The sequence below is a fragment of the Scleropages formosus genome, chromosome 11, assembly GCF_900964775.1.
Source record: "Scleropages formosus chromosome 11, fSclFor1.1, whole genome shotgun sequence".
NCBI lineage: Eukaryota > Metazoa > Chordata > Actinopteri > Osteoglossiformes > Osteoglossidae > Scleropages > Scleropages formosus.
The window spans coordinates 5,896,437-5,919,601 of record NC_041816.1 but is presented as its reverse complement, the minus strand read 5'-3'; the positions used below and the strand labels follow the sequence as shown (position 1 = coordinate 5,919,601).

The 23,165-nt window shown below is 52.4% G+C and overlaps 1 protein-coding gene across 6 annotated transcripts in view; it reads left to right on the top strand.

Moving 5' to 3' along the window:
- The window catches only part of LOC108934628 (zinc finger homeobox protein 3-like), a 137,030-nt gene that overhangs the window by 51,368 nt on the left and 62,497 nt on the right, over positions 1–23,165 (top strand). For all 6 annotated transcript variants that reach the window (XM_029256170.1, XM_018752577.2, XM_029256169.1 and 3 more), the window contains one exon: positions 3,179–3,675. In XM_029256170.1, the coding sequence (XP_029112003.1) occupies positions 3,179–3,675 (497 nt within the window). The remainder of the gene's footprint in view (positions 1–3,178; positions 3,676–23,165) is intronic.

Below are 23,165 nucleotides of genomic sequence, written 5' to 3'. Positions count from 1 at the left end.
TTGGTCTTCTCGTGGTCCCTCTTACACTTGCCACTTCTTGGCAGAGCCCTCTCTCTCTCTCTCTCTCTCTCTCTCTCTCTCGTCTCTCGTGTCTCTCCATGCCAGCCGCCCCGGGCCACACCTGCCCTTCTGAACTCAGCATGGTTTCCTTTATAGAAGGGAGTAAAGGCAGAGCAAGGGGATGTCCTCCAGTGCCGCCACAGTGCTAGTCTAACCGTTCGCAGCTCCAGTGGGACCTTCTCAGAAACCTGTCCTTCCACTTGCTGACTCTGCTTTGCTCGAGCGAGAGCTTTAAAAATCGGTTTGTGTCCATATGACAGTCGGAATTAAAACTAGTTACAGTTACGTCTACCCCCGTTAAGGAAACGCAGTCTCAGAACAAGGGTGACAATGTACAGGCTCTGCTTGTTTCAGCTCGCAAAGTGAGTAGAAGTGCGTGGACAGGTTTCTCGGGAAGGACAGCCCTCGGTCCAAATTTAGCCGGATCAGATCCTCCTCGGGGAGCGGCTGTGCTGTATCTGGCAGATCAAACCGCGTTCGGTACGGTGTAGGTGGACTCTGGAAAAGCCTGCCTTGTCTGCCTGGCTTCTCTCAACTGATGGGAAGGTTTTACTGTCTGGCAGCTCCTTACAGGTGGGCATCTGGGCCTTGTTGGAGCTCCCAGCTGGTATTAAACTGGGGTTTGGGGGCTTTTCTCCCCAGAGGGGCTAAACATGGGTCAGGCCCTTGGGACTCCTCTGCGGGACTGTGTTCCTGAGGCTGGAGGAAGCCGTCTATGCGTTTTCCCACAGCATCGCTCCACACTCCCACTCGCTCCCTCCCTGCCTTTCAAACGTGGTAATTGCAGCTATAAATTTGATCTCGGTCAAAGGAGGAGGGGACACGGAGCCCAGCGAGGGTAGTTCTGCCGCAGCACGGGGTGTTTTGCGTGCCAGTGACAACGCTGAAGTTTGCATAGACTTGTCTCAAACTGTCGCCGGTTCAAAGACGCGTGCGAGAATTGATTGCTGTGACTAATTCCTTTTTCTGTACTGCCATCTGGTTGATTTTCCCACAAAGCAGTGTTTAATAAGCATGTTGCACGGAGTACTGACAGGGCTGCGCTCCGACTTTCTGAAAGGGCAGCCGCGCAAGGTGTGAAAACACGTGCGCGCAGACCCGAACGCACGGGCCTTTGCGCTCCGCAGACACCACGCAATGAAACAGACTCCTCTTTTACGAGCTCTTATTTTCAGAATCTAAAAATAAGAATAAGTAATAAGTAGTCGCGTACCTGTATGGCTTCTCCTGCCTGCCTCCTGGGCTCGGAGCAGACCTCCAGTTTCGCACCCGTCTCTTCGGGCCTCCTCTACGCCTATTCATTTGTCGACTGCTTTTCTCCAAAGCGACTTACAATGTGATTTGTACGCTAAGGTACTTGCTGTGATTTACCCGTTTGTACAGCAGGGTATTTTTTACTGTGCCAATTCCGAGTAAAAATCTCTAACAAGCATATCCAAAGACGTGCTGTTCAGGTTCACCCGTAGTGTGTGAGTGACGGAGAGAGTGTGTTTCACTGATGTATGGATGAGTGACTCAGTGTAAGTAGTGTATCTTGCAGTGTAAATCACCGCGGTGAATAAGGTGTGTGGGCTGATAACACTACACAGAGTTCATTGGAAGTCGCTTTGGAGAGAAGTGTCCACTAAGCAAATAAATGTAAATGTAAAAACTCTAACAAGTGCATTACAGCAGGAGCAGGAACTCAAACCCAGGCCCTTCCGCCTGCACCATCATGACTAACCACTATGCTGCCTTTTTATTTATTTCCTTAATGTAGCGCAAAGTTCTAGAAGTTCCCCGGATTCCGGTGAAGTCATGTAAAACGACCCTTCCACGTTTAAAGATTTCCCTTTTGCATGTCCTCCATCTCTTGCCTTCGTGTTTTTTAAAGGACTGACATAAACTCTTTGGTAATCTGTGGGGATTACGACATTAAAGAGCACGTACGCAGCAAGACCCGGAGACCGAGGAGAAGCTGAGCAGGTTCGTGGCCGTCCATGCAGGTGGCTGTGGTGGGAGCAGGGCTCCCAGGGGGTCGTGGTGCGGGCGCTCGGCCGGCTTTATTTTATTTATTTTTCGTTCGGGGCTCCAAAAGAGGACTCTGTGGCCCTGGCTATAAAAACCCAGGTAATGGAGAAACGTCCAATTGCAGCCTGTACACGCGTGGCAATAAATAAAAGCGACTCCTGGAATTAATTTAGTGCGAAGGCGGGCGGGGGTCATCGAGTGCTCACCGTCTGGCCAGTGATAGATTAAAGATCAGGAAGCGCAGTCAGAGCTCCACCAGCACTCCTCTCCTCCTCTGTACGTTTGTTTTTGTATTTCGGTCTTTCCCCTGTGCACCTCGTACCTCGGTGGGCCGTTGGATCCACCTCCCCCGGCTGTCTTGTTGGGGCCCGTGTGGGAGTAATCAGGTAGGTGTCTGTATTGATTTAGCCAGGATCTGGACAAAGAAAGAGCTCCTTCCCTCCAATCCCTTCATTTCTTAAACAAGGGACTGGATTCGATTTACTGTAATGTGTGCTTGGGAACTATTTAACTCTTTTGTAATAATAAAATAATCTGCTTTCCCTTTTTCTTCTTCCTCAAGCTCATGTCTCCTGGAGCTGATTTAGTACGGGGCCCTGGAAGCGTGCAGGTTCATGCAGGACACCGTGTAAATCCGTCCTTCAGCACAGTTTTTTTTTTTTTTTTTTCCCCCTCTTGTGAAAAGTCAGCATGTTCTTTTTTGTCGGCTCAAAAGAATAATAATCTTAATTTAATAGAATTAGACGCGCAAATACACACGGGCCCCGTCTGCTCAGAGGGACGTGGGCAGCGGAGGACGGATCCACGCTGACTGCAGACACAAACATAGCTCTTTGCTGAAGTTTTAAACATATTTCTCCAAAATAATTTCTCTTGAAATTTCCCATGCTGGTGGGGTGTACAAGCAAAAAATGTTTTAACCCTTTGGGGGCAGGGCTTCTGTCCTCTTTTAGTAACTCCCAGTAACTCCCCATGTCCTAAAACACTCAAGTAATAAATCGACAAGAAATAGACGGACCACTTAAAAAATTAAGTCCCTATTTCTGGTGAAACACAGATCAGTATCACTAACTGATGCATCCTTTATGTGTGTGTGTGTCTGTCTCAGTAGGTGGAGAGATTCCCATAGACATGCGGCTGGGTGGCGGTCAGCTGGTTTCTGAGGAGCTCATGACGCTGGGGGAGAGCCTGTCCCAGACCAGTGACCCTTCCCTCAAGCTCTTCCAGTGCGCCGTGTGCAACCGCTTCACCACAGACAACCTGGACGTGTTGGCGGTGCACATGGGCGCCGAGCGCAGCCTGCCTGAAGAAGAATGGCGCGCCACTGTGGGCGACTCGCACCAGTGCAAGCTGTGCCGCTACACGACGCAGCTCAAAGCCAACTTCCAGCTGCACTGCAAGACGGACAAGCACATTCAGAAGTACCAGCTGGTGGCGCACATCAAGGAGGGCGGCAAGGGCAACGAGTGGCGCCTCAAGTGCGTCGCCATCGGCAATCCTGTGCACCTCAAGTGCAACGCCTGTGACTACTACACCAACAGCCTGGAGAAGCTCCGGCTGCACACGGTCAACTCGCGCCACGAGGCCAGTTTGAAGCTCTACAAGGTGAGTGGCTCTGCCCCTCGCCCCTCTGACCTCTCCACCGACACATCCTCCGCAGTTGCCTATAGGAGCCCCTCGAGAGGTTCCGGAGAAACCCCTTATCCAGCACAGTGTCCCATGGGGCAGAATCCGTGCAGGAAGGAGTGGCCTGGGCAGTAAGGAGCAAAGGCAGCGATGAGAAAGTGCTAAAGAACAGGCCTTCGCGCTAATACTCCTTCGAGTGGGGAGCCAGAATTGTTTTCGACAGCCGTATTGATTTTCACTGGACTCGCAGCTTCACCTTCTCCTCTAATCATTCCATAATGGCCGGCGGATGAACACCGCTCGGACAAATGGCCATAAATCTCGCCAGCCTGATTCCACTTACCCACCTCCCCACATGCCCGTGGCTCAGCCCGGTGCTCCGTTTCACCCGAACTGGTGGTGCGACACCGGGGCAAGATGCCCTCTCGCTCTTCCCGGTCCTCGCACAGTTTTGCTTTCAGACCCCAACGCAAAAGCACACGTGGGCATGAAAAATACACTGCGGTATGAACGCAGTGAAAACACCGGGTTGGTGTGGACAGGACCCGTTTTAGCGTGTATCCGACATACTGCTTTATTAGTCATGTAGGAAGGCTCCGGCCTAATGAGTGGCCTTTGCGGCCGCTGATGTGTTTATGGCATCTTTGCCGTCCTACAACCCTCGTACTGAAAGAAGGCTGTAATGAAGAGAGCCCGTTTTTCAGCACTCCATTAATATGGAAGGTGTGAGGCGCCAGTCCCAGTTTGACCATTAGCGTCAGCAGGAGGGATTCGGCAGCAGGCGTGCGGAGAGGCTGCTGTTGGCGCTCGGGATGGGATTCCATCATCGCCGAGCGGAACGGGGAGGGTGGAGGGCTGGCCTGTAATTGTCTCCACAGCTTCCACAAGTCCAGACGCGTAGCCAGGATATTTACAAATACCACAGCGATTAAAATATGTAACGCAAGCCGTGCAACATGGTCTCCAGACCGTAGTGGTCACGCGGTTCGACCGCGCCCAGGGCTGAGCTCCTGGGGTGGGCAGAGTCGTGTAGGTGCCCCTTACTGCCGCTTCCAGATGGTGGCGTAGGCTGGGAGCCATCAGCCGCTGGGGGCTGAGCGACTGATTCGTGTCTTGTGACCCAAAGGCCAAGCAGCATCGGGACGCAATGCCAGCATCCCATGCGAAACTGAACAGACAAGAGTTCCTTAGCCAGTTGTCATGCTCGCTGCTGCCCCAGATTCACAGTCCCCCTCTCTGTCGGTTTCAAAGTGTGAGGCTGAAAGTGGACAAACACCACGGTGATGATTTTTTTTTTCAACTTTTAAGCTCCTTAAGATGGCTCCTCAACACGTCGAGCCAAAAAATAATCCCATAAAGAATGTCAGGCATCCGGACAAGTATGAGATTGCGAGCCTCTGGATGAGGAATGGTGCCATCACAAGGAAGCCCTTATCAACCGGGAGCCACGGTGAACAAAGACGTTCGCAACTGGGCTAGAATTACAAGCGGGTCGTGAGGCTCGCAAACGGCTCCGTACATGATGACACATGGCGGCCGGGACCCCGCGCTTGGCTGTCCGCTCTCCACTCAGTAGCGGGTTGGGTTTCTTGTTGTCGAGGGATTTATGGCGCCGGCGGGATGAGTGACAAACACGGCCCAGCTGCAGTTTGCCTGCGTGTTGTCCGAGGTGCACGTCTTACGCTGTTCGTAGAGGAGGAGGAAAATCGCATTGATTTGTTCCTACAGCGGAGTGATTCAGTGTCAGTTTTTTTTTTTTTAACCTTTACAGAAGAAAATAAATCATCAAGTCAGCAGAATGGGAGAATAAGATGTGGGCGCTGCTTGGACACTTTGCCCGAATCAAACTGGTTTGCATTAAACAGCCCCTTTGTGTGCACGGTTCCGTATAAATTGGAGCCTGTAATTACTGGAATTAAAAAGGAAGGTTTAAACTGAGGGCTAAGCTGGATGGGATAATTTGAGAGTCTGTGGTATGCAGTCCATATTAGGGCCTGCTAAAAATATCCCCCTGCCTATTGGAATGTTCCGAAAGCCCTGACAAAGTGGCTCTGTGTCCCAGGTCACTCGGACCACCGCAGCAAGGGGCGAACCTGCCCCGGCCCCGGTGTTCGACAGGGGTTGGAACCGAGACCCCTCCCCTCCCCTTGGGGTGGCTCTCGGGCCCGCTCCTTGGGAGCGAGTATTGCACCCGTCGTCACCGTGTTGCTCCCTCGCGCGGCTTGAACGTCGCGTCTGTAGTTGTTTCGCTGTTTCAGGGTCTCGCTCACATCACGGCACAACATCACGCTACCAGACTGCATTTCAGCTTCATCACTGCAATGAGCACTGACATGGCGATATCATAAACGTGGCTGGTGGCTCAGTGGTTAGAGCCACTGACTTTCGCTTGAAGGACCTGGGTTCAAATCCCCTCTTCTGCAGCATTGCTAATATCTTGATCAAGGTATTTACCCTGAATTACAATAGTAAAAATTTCTCAGCTCTATAAATGGGTAAATCACTGTGAGGAGCTTAGTGTACAAACCTCACGTTGTAAGTGGCCTTAGCATCAGGCAAACAAATAATAAGAAAGAGCAAAAGGTGAATGTGTATTTGCCTTCCGTGGTGGCGGCCCGCTCGGGTCCGGCCCGGGTGGGGGAGGCCGGTCGGGGGCTGTGCTCTCGGCCCCGGGCCGCGGGAGAGAGCAGAGCGGCACCCGGGTTTGCTGGCTACCTCCTCCGTCTCGGGGGCCGGTGCGGTCTACAGTAATTGAGATTGATTGGATGTTATTTTTCCTCTTGCAAATGTAGTCCATTAGCTTGGCACATGCATAATCAGTTTAGAGTGCAGTTAACTGAATGTAATCATGTTCCTCAGTGTCTGCTCGCGCAAAATCCACTCCAGATGCAGCTTGGCTGAGGAAAGAGGGGAACAAAGTGCCGTCACTATCACATGGAGAATCTTTCCCTGAGAACCCCCTGCCGGCTGGCCCCCGCCCCCACAGCTTCCCTCCCTGTCCCGTGCAGGCGAGCGCGTCCAGAACTGCGCCGAGCGGCGGTAAAACTCGGCTTGCCGTCGCCCGTCCGGAGGTCCCGCTGCAAACGGGGGCCGACGAGGCCGAGCCGCACCCGCGGACGTGGCCGCTGCCGGCGCGCCGCGGGCCTCCCTCGCCGTCCCCTCTTCGCTGCCTCCGTTAGTCCTGCCCGGCTGAATCTCCCTGGACAGCGATGACACACTGAGCATGCGCAGGGGGAAAAAAAAAAAAAAAAACAGACCTGGAATGTAAATAGAGATTAGCTCTTTTCCAAAAAAAAAAACAAAAAAAAAAAAAAAAAAACAGGCGAAGTGCTTTTCCCAGTATGTTTGCACCCCGAGTCACCGTCTGCGCGGTTGCGTCCCGTTAGCCGCAGTACTGGCCTGTGATCCTCCGCTCCCAGGACGTTCATTTTAATGCACAGGTAAGATGATAGCCGCAGCAGATAAACAGCAGGCCTCGTGCCTTTACCTTCTTCTCAAATAAATGTTCTCAAAAAAATGAGCGATCCTAATGTTAGGTTGGTGTTAGGCAGCATTTCGCCGCCGCTCTTTGTCGCGGCTGCGGCGTTCATCTGCATGCTGCGCCCATCGAGGAGAGGAGGCAGAAGACAGACGGCCGCACGCGCTCCCTAAACACACCTAACAGGCATCCGTCTGGACAGTGAGTGATTGGGCGGGGGCTGGGGGTGTCTGAGAGAGGCTCTCGTTCAGACAGAGATACTCTACTAATTAGCGTGGCTAGCCTGCAATTGTTCAGTAATAGTGCTCAGTGGGGAAAAAAGGTTGCTGCGGTTCCGGGAAGCACTCGGCTCCGATTTACTGGTACTCCCGCGCTAATCGGGTCCGGCCTCGCCGGGGCTGGCCGCTCGCGCGACCCTGGCGCCCCTCTCCCCTCGACGTTAAAGCCGAAGCCGGAGAGCGGCGTCCCGTCCGGGTTACCGATTAAACCTTCCAGCATAGCGTAACTGCGAGCCCGGCCCCTCCGCACACCTTCCGAACACACTTCCGATGGCGTTTCTACAAACGTGTGTGTGTCTGTGGACCTCTGGCCCACACGAACTTTGAACTTCACCTTACGGAGGCGGAGCTAACGCGGGAGGGTGGGGGAAAGGGTGCGAGTGTGCCGGATTGGCTCCGCGAGCCCTCGAGGCAGAGCCGCCGAGCTCGCTGTGTTCGCTAGGAGGCGGGGCCTACCAGTTAGCGCATACTCAGTGGTGTTTGTGTCTCGCTGCTGCCCTCGGAGTCTCCCCCGAGAGCGTCGGCCAGCTGCGTGAATGCGAATGAATGAATGAATGAATGAATGAACGAAGGAACGAACGAGCCGGAGTTTTTTTGGCTCGTCGTCGTCTGTTTACGTTTCGTTCTTTAGCGGTCGCGCCAGTTGGGCGAGCGAGCCGGCGAAGGCAGGAGAGAGAGAGAGAGAGAGAGAGCATGTGCTGGATGCTAAGCTGGAAAGCTGCTGATCCTATTATGTGCTGCCTGATCAGCAGAAAGGAGGGGGATTGACAGCCGGGGGGGGGGCAGTGCTGCTGTCCTTCAGCGTGGAGCATCGCGGTGTGCAGGAAGAGCGAAGGTGGTGGCAGGCGGCATGCTCACCGCAGCATTGTGGGAGCGCTCCTCCCTACCTCTCGTCCTCTTTCAGTCACTCTCTCCGCTCCTCCACCGGTGCCCTCCCTTGGCTTTCTTTCTCTCCGACCGCCAAATTAATAAACAAGGCAAATATCCATCACGCACAAAGCGAATGGGGCGCACATGCCAAGCCGGTGGGTGGTCTTGTATGAAGTCCTGCTTAAAGTTTAATAGCTTTAACCCAACGAGCCTTAAAAACTAAACACTCTGCCTGGCCAAGCCCTGCCCCCCCCCCCCCCCCCCCCCCCCCCCCCCCCCGCCTCTCTGTTTGTCTTTTTAGTCTTGTGTTTATTCGTTGCCCAAGTATTCCTCTGCTTGACGGCTGGCGTGTAGGTCATGAGACACCTTATGGAAAGCAAACAGAGGACCGTGTCGTGAGGGTGACGCAGGCGTGGTGTTGCACAGCTCCTCTGCCTGCTGCCCGGAGTGGAGGGAAAAAAAGGTCTTTTTAACTTGATGAGGAGGGAATCATTATGAGCGCAACTACGTCTTTGAAAATTAACTTTCCTCACAGAGCCAGTCTGCCTTTATGTTATCTAATCAGTGTTTTATCTGAGTGCTGCCAGCGTCGCTCCTGTAACACTGATATTGCACGAATATCTGTCTGTGGCCCCCCCCAGACAATGAGCCAAATCCTATGCCTTTGCTTTCTAAAGAGCTGACCTTTGACCCCGCCTTCCCGGCGGGGTCGAGCCCTGGAATCCGGGCCCTTGCGGCCACAACGGCTGCTTCGCTGGATGGGGAGCAAGCGGCAGAAGGGAGGCGAATGCTTCTCCTGTTGGAGCGCCGCAGCCGCTTAGCATCCAGAGCCACCCTTGCTGCCGTCCTCCACCTGGCCTGTTTTGCAGCCGGGGTGCTGGCGGCACCGAGGGGGGCTGTGGGGCAGTAAGGGGACCCCTCTCTCTGTTTGCTTGGGGCTGCTGAAGAGGGCCCTGGGACAGATAAATTGAGACAAGCTAATGGAGTGTGGACGGGTAGCACAATTGTTGGGATTTCACTCCCTTTGTGACTTGCAGGCAGAGTAGGAAGTGAAGTAGCTCAGTTAAAGGAGATTCCGCCGTCCGCGCCGCCGAGCATCCAGCCGAATAACGGCACACGCTGCGTTGCGAAAAATGAAGGGCTGCTTTCTCCAGCTTGTCGTAGGATCAGGTTGTAACGCTGTAGGTTTCGTTGGGTCCGTTCGTTGGCTTCCCCGTTCAGTGCAGGGTGCTTTTGTAGACCGCCCTGCAAGCTCAGGCCTGTTCTGGGATAGCTCCAAACATGGGGGCGTGGTTGCGCGAGGAGGCCTACATTCTCACATCTATTGTTCCCTCTTCTGGAAGTCAAGGTAAACCCACCTCCCTATCCCACTGCGGAGTATTTTCCAGCAAGTTTCCATGTGCTCCATACCAAGGGTAAGTGCGTGGCGCAGTAAATCTACCCTCTTGTTTCGGGGGTGATGATTTCCCCAGATGTGGCCTGAAGATCCCATCCCTTTGTAATTAAGCAGTGCGGTCTTGGTGTCATCTGGTTTTTACAGCGGGCTCGCTGAAATACGGCTTTGCGCCTTGGTTTCTCATCATGTCTGTTGTTCTTCAGTGAGATAATAATTTTTACAACATCTGAGAAAGGGGCGAGAAGTGACTGCGCGCCCACGGAGTAGATTTACTCCGCTAGGGAAGGGGAGGCTACGGTTTGCACTGGGTAATTTCACACACCTCCGTTTTAAAGAGAATCATCTCTGGAGCTCCGCAGTACTGCGTATGTGTGTCACACACCCAGGTTTGTCTGGCCACAGGAATATGGATGCTTACCCGGGAGACCGCTGACCGCCGTTCGACAGAACGGACGCACAGTCTGCGGCCACACCAGTATGTCGTCTCCCGTTCCTCCAAAAACGCTCCTCGCATCCGAAGCCCTGAAATTACTCATGTGGAAATGAGTCAAGCTTGGAGCTTTCCCTCGAAGAGGCTATCTGTGTCATTGCTCAGGAATGTCCTTAATTTATACTTGTATGGTTGGAAAAGTCTTGTTGGAGTAATTTAAACCATAAGGATGGTTTCAGCTACTGTATAAATGACTCCTCTGCAAGCCATTATGTTTTTGCCATAAAAGTAGCCTGAGCATCCAGTATGCAAATGATTATTTAAATTACTCCCTATCAAAATATCCACGAAAAAGAAGGACTGCACTTGGAGTTAATGAGTAACACAAAACAAGCTGCCTTTAATATTTGTTGGCGTTGCCAAGGACCAGCTATATGGCCCTCCCCTATACAGGTTTTCCCCTTTCTTTGCGCTCTCAATTTAGCTTCTGCGTCGGAGCCACTGCGTAACGTTGATTCACAAAAAAAGCGTAGGGGGTGCCTTGAGTAGGGCCTCATATGAAATGGTTCGCTCCAAACTAGCACTAATGTTCACAGAATTTTACCCACCAGCCTCAATTAGGATCCTGTTACATCTCCTGGTCTCCGCGGTAATGGTCTTTGTTCCAGCATGCTGGGAACTGCAACTTGAGGTTTCCAGCGCGCTGTTTACTTCCTTCAGCGCAATAAGGAATATTGCCTTTTAATTTTAATATGCAAGGCTGACCTGCCCAGATAAGTCCTGTCGTTTATTGTTCTGCGAAAAGGGGGCTTTGAATTCGCGAAAAATGAAACGTGGACAAACGAGTGGAGTTTACAGGGTATCGGATGGTACAAAGGCCCAGCGAGGATTAAGATCTGAATTACAGCAAATCCCCCCGAACATGAAATCAACCCCAAATCTCATGGTATTCACAAAAGCCGCTGTTTGCGCTTTTTTGCTGGGTGAAAGGCAAATTTAACCTTTTTTTTTTTTTTTTTTTTTCTTTTCCCCAAAAAACACCCAGGCCTTCTCATTTGTTTTCTTCTGAGCGCCTCCATCTTCCCCGTCACACTACATACACACTGCTCCGGGAGGGCGTTGTGTGGAAGGTGAGGCCACTCCAGAGCTCTGACTGCTGTCAGCTTCTCAGAGCCACCTGTGCGACTGCAGCGATGGCGCTTCTCCTAGGACTTGTACTTGCTGCTGCTGCTGCTGCTGTTTTTCTTGTCAAAGGGGTGAAGAGTCATCGCGTCGCCTTTTCTGCCCAGTAATCGATGCAAAACTCCTCTCCTCTCGTCGGTCACTCGGCCGTTTGCCGAAACCATGCAATTAAAATATCTTGCAGTAAATGAATCGTTAAAACTTTCCAATAAACAGATTAGTTCATCCCAGAGGGATAAAATAAAAACAACCCGACAATGAAACCTGTTAATTTTGGTCATTGAAGGTTTCTGCAAATTTCAGCTTTTTTTTTTTTTTTGTTTTTTTTTGACAATTAGTGCTTTTATTGTTCTGATGACTTGGCCTGTGCAGGGTGTGGATTTTCTGGGCTGCTTTTCCTGCCCTCCCTTTTGCCCTGTAGGCTGGAGTTCCTAGAACTCGGCTTTACTTTTAAACCATTAAACGTGACAGAGGCACGTCCAGAAAGCAAGGATTGTACATATACAAATCAAACATCGCCCGCCATCGCTGATCTCCCGGGCAGGACAAGCCATTAAGCACCGAACAGAATATCGATCCACAGCTGTGCTCATCTGTAGTGCAGCAGCGCTGGTCCACCAGAACCTCTGCAAGCTGCGAGGAGACCCGGACAGGGACACCGGGGGGGTCTGTCCAGCTCCTTTCGAAACTTCCTTCCGTTCTGGATGTGTGAAGTCTTTTTTCGTGAAAAAGAACATCCCTCATCATCTGGAGCCGCTCTGCTGCAGCTTAGACAGTAAAGACCTAAAGACCCGTTTGGTTGCTCCCCTCATGTAGGGAAGTTGGTCCTTCTCCTCCCCAATGTAGAGCGGCTGCTTTTCCCTTTACATTATAGTGTTCCTGGGAATATTGTAATTCGCTCACGTGGAGGAATCATCCATTTTGTCTACATCGACGCGCAGGATCCGGTGCTCCTGCCTCTTCGCATCCAGACATCAGATAAAACAGAGAGAGAACTAATGATGTTGACTGGAGACAATAGGAAGAGAGAGGATTGATTTCCCCCCCCTCGTTTTCGATGATGTCGTAAGGACGAGGGGTCATTAGAAGAATGTTTACCCACTTCCCAGTGTAATAGAAATGGTGTATATGAGGAGCTGATAAGGTGCAGGGGTCACGAGGTCAAGGCCGGAGGGAGCAATTAAACTGTATGGATTAAGCAGTGAGTTTGGGTCGGTCCCATTGTGTAGGCCATGTGCCCGAAGCACATGGGTGGGCAGAAACGTGGAGGAAGGCAATGCATATTGAGCATACTTTATTGAGCAAGATGGAGATGTGTGGGTGCTTTACCTGGCTGCTGCTACAAGCGCGCGCACACAGTATGCCTGCAGGTTTTTCTCACGGAAAAGTATTTCTTGTGCGTGTTCAATCTTCGTTTGACACCTTTGGGTGGGTTTTTAGGCTATTCCAATAATCATTTCTTTTTTTCCTCTTGAGCCATGTGCATAGTGTTTAGTTGATCGCATATCATATGTCTAAACGGACACATGACTCTACTTTATGTAACATCCCAATATGCCTGGTTCATTTGGAAGATGAGCCCAAAGGACTCAGTTTTACACCTTGTTGTTTGACTCCTTTCTCTAATGTGATTTATACTGCTTGTACAGCTGGATTATTTTTACAGTATCAATTCAGGGTAAGTACCTTGATCAAGACTTCTTCAGCAGGACGTAGAATTCAAACCTGGGTCCATTGAGTGTAGGGCGACAGCTCTAACCAGTACACCACCTGCTCCCCCAGCTTCTGTTTGTATCAATATGCATGGATGTATCTGTCACTGTGAACAGCTTATACTTGTTTTTTATATTTTTTTATTTCTTTTTTTACATGTTGTGTTGTTGAGGAGGGGCATGGTGGCACAGCAGGTTTTGCCTGTGCCTGCTCTCTGGTGGGTCTGGGGTTCGAGTCCTGCTTGGGGTGCCTTGTGACAAACTGGCATCCTGTCCTGGGTGTGTCCCCTCCCCCTCCATCCTCATGCCGTGTGTTGCCAGGTTAGGCTCTGGCTCCCCATGACCCTGAATGGGACAAGTGGTTCAGAAATGTGTGTGGGCTGATTGGTACCAGGTGTTGTCGCTGTGCTCACAGGTGTGGCCGTGACAGTCCCCTCCCCCTCCAGCCTTGCACCCTGTGTTGCCGCGACCCCGCTCGGGACATAGCGGTTTCAGACAGTGTGTATTTGAGTGCGTGATACCATCCCACTGTATTTTTACCAAATTTCTCGAGCTTGAAAATAACCATACACATTGTCTGAACCGGTTGTTCCATACAGGGTCGCGGGGGAGCCGGAGCCTAACCCGGCAACACAGGGCGTAAGGCTGGAGGGGCAGGGGACACACCCAGGACGGGACACCGGTCCATCGCAAGGCACCCCAAGTGGGACTCGAACCCCAGCCCCACCGGAGAGCAGGACCCAGTCAAACCCACTGCGCCACCACGCCCCCCGCATAACCATACAGCTTCTTTAAAAATACAACAGGGTGTAAGATCAAAGTTAGCGGAGTTCTGTGTAAAAAGGCCACTTTTGCATCTCTCCCTTGTGCACCATGCTCCTACTCATTACAGTGCGGGCAATATATCACCAGGGGTTCAATTGGAAAGCGCATTGAGTATTTAGCGGCTGACTCTCATCTACTTAAAGATTGTGGTTGTTGTTGCTCTTAATGACGCTACAGGAACAGATACCTGAGCTGATGGCCGAGACTTTGAACTAATTAATGACCAAATATGCGTCCGTTGGAGGTTGGCTGCTGGTCAGCTTGGTGCATTGCGGTGCACACGGGAGCCTGGCTGCTGTCTGGACAAAGGAACTGCTGGCCACCCAGTCTGGTTCAGTCATGAAGACCAGAAATTGTCATCCACCCAGATTGCTTAGAGAAACACTTCTCCCGGATAGCATTTTGAGGTGTTGAGTGGGGTGTTAGAACTGCAAGCAGGACCTTGACCATACACATCATGGCCAAAGAGCTCCAACTGCAACATCGTTTTCACCCTAATTGGAAAACACACCATCACCACCCGTTTCCTACTTGTAGTCTGTAATGGGCAGTTTGTGACAACGCAGTAATGAACTACTTCTTGTGGTATTTCATTTCATGTAGGTTACAGCGTAATGTGGCTCGATAGCAAGAAATACAGAAAAACCTTTACACAAGGGTTATTTATAGAGCCTCTGAGTAAAGCTAATGACAGGGAACACCAGTAGACATATAAAGTGCCGGTTGTGAGCACGTGTCACGCGGAACGTAGGGAGCCGGGACGGCTGAACCCAAGCGCAGCGTCATTTGTCTGAAGTTGAGGGAAGAGGCAAGTTCTCAAAACCAGGGACAGGCGAAGAGTCGGCCGATCGGCGAACAGGACAAGGAAGAGGATCCATGGACGTGGTCAGAAAACGAAGCAAGGAGTCAAAAACCGGAGATCGTGAACAGAGAATAGAGTAAGTGTGCACGCAAAGTAAAGAGAGGAAAGGCGGTTGACCCAAACAAGATTCCGCAACGGTACGGGAGCTGAAGAGGGTCTTTATAGGGTGAGCAATTAATCAGGAGCTAGCGCAGAGTCGGGTATTCTCGCTTGTGTTGTGGGCGTGGACGTGACAGCGGAAGGGCCTGTTGCGGGCTCTGGCTGGAGTGCCCGCTGTTGGCTCATTGTAGTCCAGAACCCCATGCAGGATATCTCCCAGGGCATCTATCTATGAGCTTCATGTTTCACCATCTCAACGGCCTTTTCCCAATCAACCAGGTAACTTCTGCTGGTGAACTGGAGATGTAGCAGGACATTGAAGCTGAGTGTGGCAGATGGAGCCCCGTTCCTATTAGAGCAAAAAAAAAAAAAAAAAAATCATTTGCAGTTTTGGGGTAACTGTCTGACCACATAGCTGCTGAGAATATTAATTATTTATTTGATTGTCCACATGTGCTGATTAATCAATTTGAGAGGGATCTGCAGGATTAACTACCCTATTATTTCCTTGTAAGAACAGATAAGGGATAAGATTTTAAAATATCGTGTTCCATTTATCATTTATTTTTAGCCCCTTGCTGATGAGGGTGAAATAAAAACTGAGGTGAGATTGGGCAGAAAAGCAACAGAGCCAGAGAGTTGGGGGTTGGACACGAAGTGTGGGTGAGGCACGTGTTGGGGTGGAGCCTGCGGTGGGAACACGGGACGGGAAGGAGCGCAGAGGCAGGCGACCACCTGATTTAACAGGAACTCGAGGAAATGGCAGAGAGGAGCCGGAGCAGAGCCATTCAGGACTGAGGTGACTTACTTGAGCTAAGGAGGTGAGAGGAGTCGAGAAAGGAGGAGGGCAGGAGGTACGGGGAGAAGAAGGAGGAAGAGGAGGAGCTGAGTTTGCAGGAGGGAGAGGGGGAGTAGGAATGGTGCACAGCACCTGGAGGAGGCCTGTCTGTACATGTGAGAGATGCTGGGGGGGGGGGGGGGGGGGGGGGGCATCTTTGCAGCTCTACCTGGGTTTAAGTAAAGTCCTCACTGACTGCTGGGAAATCACAGCAAGAAAACCGCAGAACCTCCCCCTGTTCCCTGGATGGCAGTCGGTAAATTTTTCTGTCCGCTGACTGTTTAATGGCAGTTATGTCATGTGGTAAGTCCTTTGATTCCAACATACCTCTGTTAGTAAATACAAGAGGCGCTCAAAGGGCTGTGGTTACTTTACAAGCAGGGTGCCCCTGGCTCTGCCGCCGTTTCAAAGCTGCACGCGCCGATCTCCTTGCAGCTCCTGCGCCAGCACCATTCCCGGCTGCCTCTCCGTGGCCACGGGCTGCGAACAGCGGTGAGGAAACCCGATACGGCCAGCTTTGCGTGTTTACAGAACACATTTGTCAGAGGTGTCCTGCTTGATCCATACAATATGCGTGTGTATGTGCACGTGTGTGTGTCTGTATGTGTATGCCGGCACTGTGGATCTGGGATGGGACAGTGACGGCGGACGCCGATTGCCAGGGGTGTGATGGTCAACAGTCTCATCATCCTGGGGTCACTTGGGTGGTCATCCCTGCAGGCATGGTCTGCCGATGCTCTCGTGATATTTGCATTTTATTTATGGTCATTTATACACATTTGACTGCAGAATTGATAAATTAAAACCACTAGCTGTCCATACAAAGTGTCTTGATGTGACCTCATGGCCTCTGTGCGTTTGTCATTGAAAGAGAAGACGAAGCAATCCAGCACTGCAGGTTGCTGCGTCCTCTGTGAAACTTCCAGTAGAGCGGTTTCTGTGACGACGACGCGGCTAATGGCAGGAGCGGTTATTTCAGGGCGCTTTTTGTGCCTGGCCGAGCTCTAAAGCTGCCAGCATCCCTAAAGCAATAGGCTGCCTCCAATTAGCCAGGCTCGTGTTTGATTTTTTTGTGATGACGATCATATCTCAGCTGTAATTATGCTGCGGTTGGAATGATGAGGGTTTAGGTTATTGATCCGCCATTGATCGCACTGATCAATGAGCACTTTGTTTCCTCTTTATGGAAAGTGAAGTTTTTCTGTCGGTAATGAGACAGCCCAGCTGAGTGACCTCATAAGAGGGCCTCGCTCACCCGACTCTGGATCGGCCGCCTGTTCGGGCTGCGATTAAATGATGCTCTGTATGGGGGGGGGGGGGGGGTCTCTTTAACTAAAGTGCAGTGCTGAGGATGTATATTTTAGGCTGGGCTTTTAAAGGAGAATTTCATATTCATTTCTCTCCTAGGGGCTAGAAAAGCTCAGCTGGCTTCCATTGAAGGTATTGACTTCCCCTGTAACCGTACGGCGAACATCAAAATAACGAAGGAATAAAAGCTTAAATAAGAATTGCTTAAGTTTGAAAAACCCCACACCACCCAGGCATCCCTGGTCATTCAGGCATCGCTGATGCTGCAGGGATCTTGGGTGTCAGAGCAGCGGAGGCACCCGTGCCCATGGGATCGCTAAATAATTTCCTCTCGGCGGCATTAATTTTCGATACATAAATGAGCGGTAAATGTAAAGTTAGCTGCCCCCCCCCCCCCCCATGGCGTCTGAAATGACCGTGGTCTATACCGGCATTGGGCTTTGGAAGGGTTCGCGGCGATTCTTCGTTATTCGCCGTCAGGCCGGATCAGTGCTGCTCTCACAGTTCTTAATGTAATATGCAAACGAGCCTCCATCAGCCCTGCCCACCACTCGCCCGCCCCCACACTGCTGCCCTCATTTGCATGTTAAGAGGCGGCCCACTCCAAGGGCCCCTTGCCCCTCCGTTGGCACGCCGGCGCTATTATCCGTTCGGCGTTAAAGAACCTGTTAAATATTTACATTGGCACGGCGCCTTGATCAGTGCGCCTAATTAGGCGGCGAGTGCGCTGGGGTGAGGGGGTGGGTGAATTAAGCACTTCTCCACCTGACAGAGCCTCCAAACTCCTCTTCAGGTCCAGCCGCTGCTTTGTACATTTTAGATGAGAGGGGAAAAACAAAGGAAAGCAACACATTTTTTAACAGCCTTGTTTCCCAGCCCGAAGCAACAACCAATTATGTTGTGATGAAATATTTAGGAAGCCCAGCGGGACGGGCTGCAGGCGGAAACCGAGGAGCGCCGCCGGCCCGACTCTTTGCAGCGTACTCGCACTCGTCGACAAGTCTCACGGCACAGTAGCTGCAGATCTGCCGCCCGGTAGCCGGAGAGAGAGCTGGAAGTCGACCGCACCTCCGACCGGCCTCTTGGCGTCGAAGGAACCGAGTTCGGGTGGGCTGGTTCAGCAGGACCGGTGCTTCGGGGATCTTGGGTGGTAGAGCGGTGGAGACACCTGCGCCCATCGTGTCCTCCAGCCCCGTCCTACACAGTCTATGTATGTCTGGAGGAGGTCAACCTTTATGCTCATGTTCGTGGGATGAAGTTAGTTTTCAGTGAGGATTTTCATCTTAGCAAGTGGCATTAGCCCCCCCCACACATACACACCAACAGTTCCGGCTTCTGAGACCTTTCATATGTTTGACAATCGGCCGGAGTCCCACGATTCCGTGCCGCAGCTGTCCAGCTGGACTCTAACCAACGGGAGGCTACAGAGCAGCGCTCGGCTGGCTGCTGTGGGACACGGTATTGCCGCTGGTTCTAGATGGGCGTGCTGAGCTTTCCAGTTAGCCTCCACGGTTCATCAGGTTTTCTCTCGACTGTCCGCGTTCCCTTCTCCACCAGTACTGTACCCGGCAATGTGCGGAGACCCTCCTTGGCTGCTCTCCTCACTCCTGCTGTAGGTTTTGCGCAGAGTGATGTTACACGAAGACGTAGCCGGGCATCTGTCCCGACGCCGGTCCCCCTTCACCTGTGAAGCATCGGCAGGAGATCGGCTCGGGGACGATCTCACGCAGCCGGCACCCCAGCTGCAGGCTTCGACCCAAAGCCGCCCCTCGGGCCTCGCACCCACAGGGTCCCTGAGCTTAGCGCTGTTAGCTTTGCTCGCGCGGGCCTTTGACAAGACTCTCCTCTGAGAGGAAATGCCGACCCCCTGCCCCCCCCGATCAAAAACGATCCATTCATATTTAACTCTGTAAATTCTTTTTTAATTACTCAGAAAAACACCCCAGAGAAAGTGTGTGTTCCATCAGTAATCCCAAATGTATAAATAATTGAGTGTGTTCGTGTCTGTGATGCTGCGACAGACAAACGCGTGGGCTTTCCCCAGCGCAGTGTGAGTCTGGCAGTCGTCCCAGCTCCGGCGACAGCTTGGGTCTATCCCCAAAGGTCGGGGGCGTTGCAGGAGGGGATGCGCACACTGTAACGGGGTGGGATTCCTACCTGGGAGGGGTAGACCTGGGCATCTCTTAGGACCGCGTGTATGTGTGTACTGAGCTTGAAATTTGAGGGATTAGGCGAGTTGGATTGTGCGGCTGGTCGGATCGCTGTTCTCGTGTCCTCCTCTGAAAACCCTCAGATGTCATGAATGTGGGTTCCTGCATGAAAGGAGTTTCTGTGTTTATAGCTCAGCGCCATACCTGTGTGGACATGAGCTCCACGTGTACCCGGACCTCTGTTTATGAAAGGAGACGGTGTCACGGTCGCACTTTTCGTGCCTCGTTGGGATCATCCGGGCTTCGCTGCCGCGTCTCGGCCGTCCACCTCTGGCCGGTAAGAGTCCTGCGGAATTCTGAGAGGTTTAGTCGCTTCCTCGTGGTCAAACGGCCGCTCGGGGGCTTTATCACAGACACCTGATCTTTACCTGTAAGATCCGACGAAGAAAAGTCGTTCTTCAACTCTGAAAAATGCAACGGGTTCTACTCCCCCTGCCTGTGGATCTGGAGATTTTTAATAGAATCTCAAGCGGTTCTTTTGTCATTAACTTTATTATTACTATTATTATTTTAGCACAAAGCATCTCACGCATAGAGCAAACTGCACATTTTTATTTGATTTAGTCTCTTAACGTGGTATTTCAGAACTGCAGCACCTACACCCGTATCTCTATTCTGAAGTGTTGCTACGGTGTGGCAGCAGGTGGCGTAGTGGTTAGCGTTGCTGCCTTGTAGTCGAAGGTCCCAGGTTCGGATCTCGCTTCTTGCTGTATAGCCCTTGATCGGGGTAGGTAGCCTGAACTGATACGCTAAAAATTACCGATCTGTAAAACGGTAAATCACTGTAAGTAGCTGAACAGCGTAGGTCGCTTTTGGGAAAAAAAGCATCGGTTATTTGAATAAAAGAAAATGCGCATTATCTTTACCGTGCGGTTTCCCTGTCACAAAGCGAAAATGTCACGGTGCCTCGCTCTTGCCTCTCGCTCTACATTTCGTGAAGGCGAAAGGCACAAAGGCCCCGTCCCTCCACCGACTGACTCCTCCTTCGGGAATAGCCGTTCCCGGGGAGCGATTTCTAAAGTACCAGGGGGCCGAGCTGTTAACGAGGCGGTCGGAGAGGAAGCCGGTCGCAGCGTCTCGCTCCTTCCAGCCTGACATCATTTCCTGCCTCTTTCAGCGCCGTCCGCCGTGGCCCCCGCTTGTAAAAGAAGGCGAGCTGCGTTTATCTGGCTGCGATTAAAAGCAGCCCCAATGCACGTCTCCCCGTGTTTACCCTAATATCTCTAATGAGGGAGTTGTGGAGCTCGAGCCCGGTGCGGGGGCATTGATCCCTGCGCTGCCTCTCTGCGGCAAGGCCGATTTGCCCATGAATTATGTGGAGGCATTGATCAGTGCCGATTGAGGGCTCTTTTACAGAGGGCCGCAGCCGTGTCCTGGAGGGGGCGGGGTGTCGGCAAGGTCCGGCACATCATTTAGCTGCTTGTCACACGACCCCCCCCCTCCCACCCGACACCACCCGCTACACTCGCGTACAAACGAGTGGATTTGTAATTAACGTGGGCCAAATGACTGCCGCCATTGATCGCTTTCGCTCCGCAATTACGCGTCTATTGTTTACTTTCCAGGGCCTTTGTTATTGGAAAGAAGTTCGATGATTATTGCATTATTTAATGTTAAAAGGAAGCAAGATAGTTAAAGGCAAACTCGGATGGCAGCGGTGTCTCTGTGGCTCCAGGTCATTAGAAATGCCTCCGCGCTGCACCGTGCTGCACGGGTGCTCCCGCTCTGGGACGGGGGGACGCACGCTCATCCCCGCCGTCTCACACGCATCTCGCAGAGAGCGGCGAGTGGCGGAGGGAGCAGGAGGGACGGCGTACCGCAGCGGAGCGTCTCTGCATGTCGGCACTTCCCGGGCCTAATTGAGGCCAGCCGCAGATCTTGGAACACGATTCAGCCTCTGCGGTTGCTGCTGCTGTTGCCGACAACATGCGCCGGGGTGGAGCGTCCTGCAACCGCCAGTTCGTCGCTCGAGATGCGTCTTGGGAAGCCTCGAATCTCGGGGTCGTGAGGGTCAGTCGCCATTCCGGGCCAGTCAACCTGCGGCTGCCCTCAGGCAGCGCTGCTGTGGTGGGTGTTGGTGAAGCTCTCCTGTGCTCCCTGCGTGCCGAATCTGTGCTGGCAGAAGGAAAGCGGCATCATGAGAGGGATGATGGGAACATCATCGGCCTTTGAGAAAAGTGTGTTTTGTGATATATGTTACTGATTAGTTCTACCGCTGCTAGATGTTTGAGTCCGTTTATTATGTGTTTGGTATTTTTAGCTGTTTTTAAACTGTGTACCAGTGCATTCTGGGTAGGTGAGACCCTGGCCCTAGTATGTATGCTACTCCTAGGATCCTGGCAGCACCCTCAGCAGTGATAGTCTTGTGAATGGACCTCCGTTTCCATGCATTAAGCTTATATGAACTGCGCTGCCAAGCTTGATGGTGGGTTCTGGGTTCTGATCAAAAGGCGCAATGAGCTCACCGGGGCCTGTGGAGGATGTCCTGGCCCCGCCCCCGCCCCCTTCATGGAGCACCTGGCCGTAGCTCACATCCGTTTTAAGTTGTGAGGCGTGTATCGTGTATTTGCAGCTGCTGCTGCAGTGGGTGCCGAGATGGGAGGCGCAAGCGACGAAGGGTTTGGCGTGGAGCTCGAGAGGGGGCATTTGGTTGCCGCCCTCCCCCGCCTTCTCCCGTGTCAGTTACTCCGCAGAGACAAGCACCTGGCCCTCAGCTGTTATGAAGGGCAGGACCGTGATCCCACCATAGCTTCTGGCTTAACGCAGGAAGCAGGAGGACGGGAGTCACCTGCCTTTTATTTGCTGCTGCTTCTGCATTGGCTAGCGGGGCCCCGTCCCGTCGCTGCTTGTATCCATGCTGGGGCCGATGCAGGAGGAAGAGGTCCCACGGGCACAGGTCGGGGCCCGACCCAGAGTGGGATCCCCTGGCGGGGGGGCCCCGGGACGCTCCCGTATACTCCACTAGCCGCCACGCCGTTTTCATTAAGCCTCTGCATTCCTGCACGCCAGTTGGAGGTGATTTATCAGGACAGGAGGGCTGCTGCTTTCCCTCCTTCTGCGCTTTTTGTTTGCCAAACATTTTAGATGAGAGCAATATGTGTTCTTTGTATCCGGTGCGTGGCGCCGAAACAGCTGCGAGGTTCGAGATTGGGTGCAATCGCGCTGCTTCTTACTTGTTCCCGCTGACACTGTCGAAAGGAAAGGATGTAAGCGGTCCATCCTGCACTTCCCTGTAAGAAGCACATAGTCCAAATTCCTTCCACGTTTCAGCTTCTCCAGCGCTGCGGAGCGCAGCCTGCCGGTCGAAGACGGGTTTGAGGGGGTCAGGGAGTTCAGGCCCCGCGTGTGGGGCTCCTGTTCAATCCAGGACGGAGGCCAGAAGCCCAGTCGGGTTGGCAGTGATGTACGGCCCCGTCGCTGATGAGTCCAGTTTGACCCAGAGCGAGTCCATTTCAGGGCCAGTTTTGACCGTCCCATTGTGATGTTTTTTTTCACCCTCAGCTTCCATCCTTTTGAAGTCCATGTGCCTTGTTTGGTTTTTCCTGGTCACTCAGCCTTCTGACCAGCTCTTTATCTGGAGCGTTGAGTTATGCTGCGGTTCAAATGAGGCGCTCTGAAGACGGACAGCAGATGCTGCCTTTGGCTAAATGGGCCCGCCCGCGGTTTCCCGGCCCAGAAGTCCGATGATGTATTTGGTGCTACCTCACGGACCGATCTGTCCGCCGCGCTCGACCGTGCCGTTGCTGCATGCCGGCTGCCGGAGGAGGAGGAGGAGGAGGAGCGAGAGGAAGGAGGCCCACACCTCTAGCAGCACCTATTCAATTATGTCGCACAGCGCTTGAAGTGGGAGTGAGAGCACAGAGAAAGACAGGCCCTTTTAAAATCACCTTATAACTCCATTAGGGCGAGCTGCGGGGCTCGCAGGAACAACACAAAAAGCCTCCTGTTCCTGGAAGCGGAATCCTAATGTGCGGTGTAGGT